Consider the following 5,732-nt stretch of genomic DNA (forward strand, 5'->3'; position numbering starts at 1 on the left):
TGGCTTTCCTAACGCGTTCTGAGTTTGTCGGGGAGTAGTACTTAGCATCGAGAGGGAAATTTGGTATTTCCCCAAACCTATGTGCCACCGTAGGGTTGTTTGATGATGATATTATTGGCCAGAGAGCCCGATTGTGATTATTGCAGTTTTAAGATCGTACTCCCTGGCAAAGAGTATGACGCTCCCGCCAACGGGGGTTTCAAACGTTGGTATTCCACGTAGCTCACGTGGGGTTGTCGGTTATAGGAAATTTCCGTGTCCATAACATTAAGTTTCTTGAATTACCGAGTCACTCCGAGATTTGAGTCAAAGAGTTGAGATGTTTACGATGTTTTATGGTCATTTATGATGATTTATAATTACCTATGATGATTTTTGACGATATGATAATTTATGATGATTTAGGATGATTTATCATAATTTATGATTTATAATGATTTACGCGGATTACGAGATTTTATCATATGAACTGTTTATTATTAAATTACGAAAAGTATGATTTGATATAACTCAAGCCAAGTGAGTCATCATTGTCCGTATGCATGTTTTCATGAAATTGATTATACTATTTATATTGTTGCATGCACCCTCACGTACTCAGTACATTTCAATGTGCTGACCCACATATTTCCATAGGCTACATTCTTACCAAAATGTAGGTACAAGCTGTAACGCACATATCATGTTCAGCTGGGTCGTAACTCTCGATCGGCAGGTGATTAGGCCTTTTGATTCAGGGACTTGAGTTGTTCAGATTTGAGGTGTATTGTATTTTCTGTATTCAGTCGTATTGAGTAGGGGTAGTTCGGAGTCATGACCCGGCTATCTTTGGTCAATACTAGTAGAGGTTTCATAGACAGTCACTAGTAGTCAGTGTTTTCAGTTTCAGATTTATATATATATGAGCAGAATTGTGACCGTGTAAATTTACTTTCATGTTGGTCAGACTAAGTTATGGATTGTTTCCGTATTATTCCTTCTATTTTATGTATTTTATTCAGTTGCTTTGGGTTATGCCAGATGAAGGGTTAGCTTGGGGTCACTTGTGACCTTAAGCACCGTGTGACGTCTCGGGATTCGATTTCGGGGCGTTACAGTATAAAAAGAAAAAACATGAGATTTTATAAAATATTTTAAAAGATAAGGGATTTTATGTATTTGTGCCAAAAGAAAATCCCACACAACCAATGTCAATTATGTGAAAAACGTAATAAAGTTTTTCAACTCTTCATTTTTGCCTCTCTTGAAATTGAACATAATTAGTCTACTTTTTGCTACAGTACCATATTTGCCTAGAGAAATTGGAGCAGTATGATGTCAAAATAACCAATTTGTTTTCCTTTTGACTTCTCTGGCTCACTTTTCAGTAATTTTCTTCAATAAAGATTCTTTCCCTAGCTATTGATGCCTGCAAGCCAAATAAGAATACTGTTAGTCACAAAAGTCATTTTTAAGAATACAAAAACATATCCGGTTTATTCCTATCATAATAAATAAATTCTGAGGAGGATAGAGTGTACATAGTCTATACTTTTACCTCAAAGGTGAGGTAAGAAGACTGTTTTTGATAAATCCTCCGCAAAAGTCACTTCCAAGAATGTCAATTAATTAATTCAATAACAAAAGTATCAGTACCTGTTTTTTCCAATTTGTGAAACATGTTATGAAGGATAGCAAAAGAGATTGGAGTAAATTTCCCACATTGAGTCCAATCCAAAGGCCCTTTCCTTGTAAATGGAATAGGAAGCCAGATATTATAGCTACTGGTATTCCAACCAAATAAAATGACCCAAGATTTACATATGCTCCCAAATGTTGCCATCCACTTCCTCTTGCAACTCCTGTTGTATAGAAATAAAGTGTCATTTAAGTAAGAACAATATCATCTAGGGTTAATGATCACTAAACTTCACTTGTTATAATGGTAAAGTAATAAAACTATTTTCGGCACATCAAGGTATAATCTATATATGTTGTTCAACTCTTTATAAATGTCGATTGATATGCATCTGATTTTCCAAAAGTGATACATTTTTAAAGATCCGACACGAATATGAAAATATTTTTAAATAGTCCAAACAACATTGGATATATTAAATTTTTCTCATTATAACAATAAAGTGTAAAACTATCTTTTGTCACATCAAAATAATTGAACTAAGTTATTTAAAAGATGCTAATGCAGAAAGTCAATTATTACATGTTACTTGTCACACTAGCACTTTGTCACTCTAAATTTTCATATCAAATCATATAATTAGCATACATCTTTGTCCCTCAACTTTGGGTGTGCACTAGTATTAGTAGGCACTTAAACTTGTATAAAATTACATAAGTAGACACACGAATCTTACGTGGTGTCCTACACGACAATTAAGCACTTGAACTTGTATAAAGAAAAAATATACCAAAAATCACAGCCTGGATGCAGTCAGAAACGAGGCAAAGAAAAGGAGTCACATCACTGATGTAAAGTTGCACAAATAGACACACGAATCTTATGTGGCGTCCTACATGACAATTAAGCACTTAAAACTTGTATAAAAAGAAAACATACCAGAAAGCACAGCTTGGATGCAGTCAGAGACAATCAAGAGGCAAAGAAAAGGAGTCATATCACTGAGATAATCCACAACTTCCTTCTCATTACTGAATAGATATCCCACTACGTGATGGCAACAAAACAGCACAGTACAGGAAATGACTGCCTCTGCCATTGAAATTGTAAGTGCTGCACGAACTGCCATTTTAGCTGCCTTATAGTTCCCTGCGCCTAGTTCGTTAGCTACTCTAGTGCTGCATTAGGGAAGGTCTGTTTATTAAAGTCATTTTTACTTGACACAAATAAAAATTATAACGCATGAAATTAGGCTTTGTCAAAATTAACATTGACAGGCATATATGAAGTTGTTTTAAAACGTGTGGACGTGCAACAAAAAAAAAAAAAGAATTACTCGTAAAAAGTAAGAACGTGTTAAATAGTAGTGTCCAAATAAAGTACTTCTCTCGTTCCAATTCATGTGATGTCATTTGATTTGTCACAAAGTTCTAGAAAGAAAAAAAAAACTTTTAAAAATTTGTGGTGTAACTAATAAAACGAAAATTCGTATAAATATGAATGACATATATATAAAATGATATAAAATCGGCAGAGGGATCCAAACCTTGCTCCAGCACCGAGGGAAAATGGTAAGAAGTAATGCGTGGAAGCAACAGTTAAGCTGTAAGAAAACAACTCACATATCAATACGTACTTAGTAGTGAATTTTCAATTACTATAAAACAGTGATAGATGAAAAAACAATGAACTAATTTTTACCATACAGAAAGCACAGAAGTCTCAAGCTGGGGCTTTGGCAAGACACCAGCTAGCAGTATGACTATCTCAAATGTCCACCATTCAAAACTGCCATCATCACAATGTTCATTTCATTACAACACCATACTAAGGGAAAAACAAACATTGAAGAAATAATTAAGTAATATGCATTTTTTCTAATAATATAAAGTCTTCGTAAGATGGTCATTGATTACGCAATTCAATATAATATTACTCCTTCCATTCTAAAATAATTTATTATTGGAGTATGACACAACCCATAAGAGAAATCTTTTAGAACATAAATTGTAGGTTACTTTCCCTATTATTCTTTTAATTGTTTTTAAATTACTCTCATAGAAAATGTGAAGTACTTAAGAACCTCATTAAAAGAAGAATAAAATTGAAAGAAATTTCTAACATAATAAACAATTCATTTATTTTTTATATTGAAAAATATCTCAACAATTCATTTATTTTGAAATTGAGGGAGTAGTAAGCAAACCCATTTGATTCATGAAACGGAATCAGGCTCACACTTGTAAGTGTGTGTTGAAATATACTACTCACTTCATTGTTGAGCCATTTTTCAATATCTAAAATAAATGTATTGTTCATTCTTCAAGAGACATGTCGGAAATTTCTTTCAATTTTACTCTTTCATTTAATGAGGTTCTTAAGTACTTCACATTTTTTAAGAGAGTAATTTAAGAACAACAAAAAGAATAATAGAGAAAAAATAACCTACAATTTATGTCCTAAAATATTTTTTATAAAAGATGTGTCATACCCCAATAATTCAATTATTTTGAAATGGAAAGGACAGTAAAGCTATGCAATTGAAAGTGTGCACTCCTTAAAACTTTTATATAAGTTGGTAACACACTTTAGTATGGCATTAAAATAGCAAAGGTCTGTGGTTCGAGTCTCACCATCACGCCAATAAAAAAGAATCAGGTGTAAATGTGAAGAAGCATATTTTAAATAGAGAAAGATCTAGAATTTCAAATTTATGATTTCTTACAAGGTAAATTTGTTATTTAAAGTTTGTAGACTTTTACTACAACCACAAGTTAATATAAAATAAACAATGGATTCACAATTCAGTTTTCACATAATTTAGTGAATTTCCTGATATAAATATTAAGTTTGAGCAAATGTTACTAGTTCACATGAACTGAGTGCTTTAAGGCCAAAATCCGCCTCTATCGCCTCTACCAAAAAAAAATGTAACTAAGTAAATGCAACTATAACCCTTATACCAGCTTAAATTTTAAATAAGACGATTACACAATCTAGCTTCATTCATACATTTTCCTATCAAGATAAGTAAGGAAATAAATAGTAGGAATATGATATTCCCTTGGATTATTCAATTTGTTAGTCCTACTATTTTTTTTAGTTTATTTTTTAAAAAAATAAAATTTTTGGCAATGGTTTAGTTCTAACTTTTCACATGACATTAAGACAAAAAAATTTAAGAATATTTTGGTATTTTTATTTTTGAAATTGGTAACCGACATTTTGATACATTTTACGTATCTTCAGTTTATAATCTTTACAGAGTAAAGTCTTTTTTACTTTTTCGAAACACTATGTCAAGTTAAAATCAGATAAATAAAACAATAGGAGTACCAAACTTACCAAACCATGCAAGCAGAAGGAATAGCCAGAGGAAAGAATTCTCTTATGCTAGCAAAAACTTCTTCTCTTGAGAAACAAATTCTAGTCTTTTCACAAGATGAAGAGTACTTCACATACAATCCAAGAAGCAACACATTGAACCAACATGACAAACCAATTGCAAATGCAGCTCCACCAATGCCAAAATCCAACTTGAACACAAATAACCAACAAATTGGCACATGAAAACATAGTGTTGCAATAGAGCTAAGAACCATTGGAAGAATCAAGCTCTGAGTCAGCAAGTAACGCACGAGTGCTTGCGTAATCGCTGACGGGAAGAGTGAAATTAATAGCCAGATTGAATATTTTCCCGCTTCTGCGGAAATCAAAGGATCTTGATGCATGAAAATAAGAAGTTTGTCCACAAATAACCATAGTATAGATATTGGTATGCAGACCAAAAGGAGAGATATAATAGCTCCAGTAGTATAGAGGCCTAATTTCCTGTATTGTTCAGCACCATAAGCTTGCCCACAGAGTGTCTCCAAAGCACTAGCCATTCCGATCTGCATTTAACACAGTAGTATTAGCAGCGGCGTCTCGTCGATAAGGCAACTTAGGCAATTGCCAAGAGCCCATAATTACAGAGGTCAGAGGCACCATAATTGTAAAAATTATTAAAAAATAATTTTACTGAAATCTTTTGTTAATTTAAAAAAAAAAAAAAAAGCCCATGTTTTTCAAAAAAAATTATGTTGACAATTCCTGTTAGCTAAAGTTGCCTCGG

The 5,732-nt window shown here is 32.8% G+C and overlaps 1 protein-coding gene across 1 annotated transcript; it reads right to left on the minus strand.

The window, feature by feature from the left end:
* Positions 1-1,099: 1,099 nt before the first annotated feature.
* LOC107852568 (protein DETOXIFICATION 3) lies at positions 1,100-5,511 on the minus strand (the record flags this gene model as incomplete). Its single annotated transcript, XM_047406694.1, is given in 6 exon segments — positions 1,100-1,408; positions 1,636-1,841; positions 2,558-2,796; positions 3,165-3,221; positions 3,320-3,406; positions 4,964-5,511. Coding segments are annotated over 6 exon segments (1,182 nt in total), but the record flags the coding sequence as incomplete, so codon positions are not given.
* Positions 5,512-5,732: the final 221 nt, after the last annotated feature.

The sequence above is a fragment of the Capsicum annuum genome, chromosome 2 (assembly GCF_002878395.1).
Source record: "Capsicum annuum cultivar UCD-10X-F1 chromosome 2, UCD10Xv1.1, whole genome shotgun sequence".
NCBI classification, from domain to species: Eukaryota; Viridiplantae; Streptophyta; class Magnoliopsida; order Solanales; family Solanaceae; genus Capsicum; species Capsicum annuum.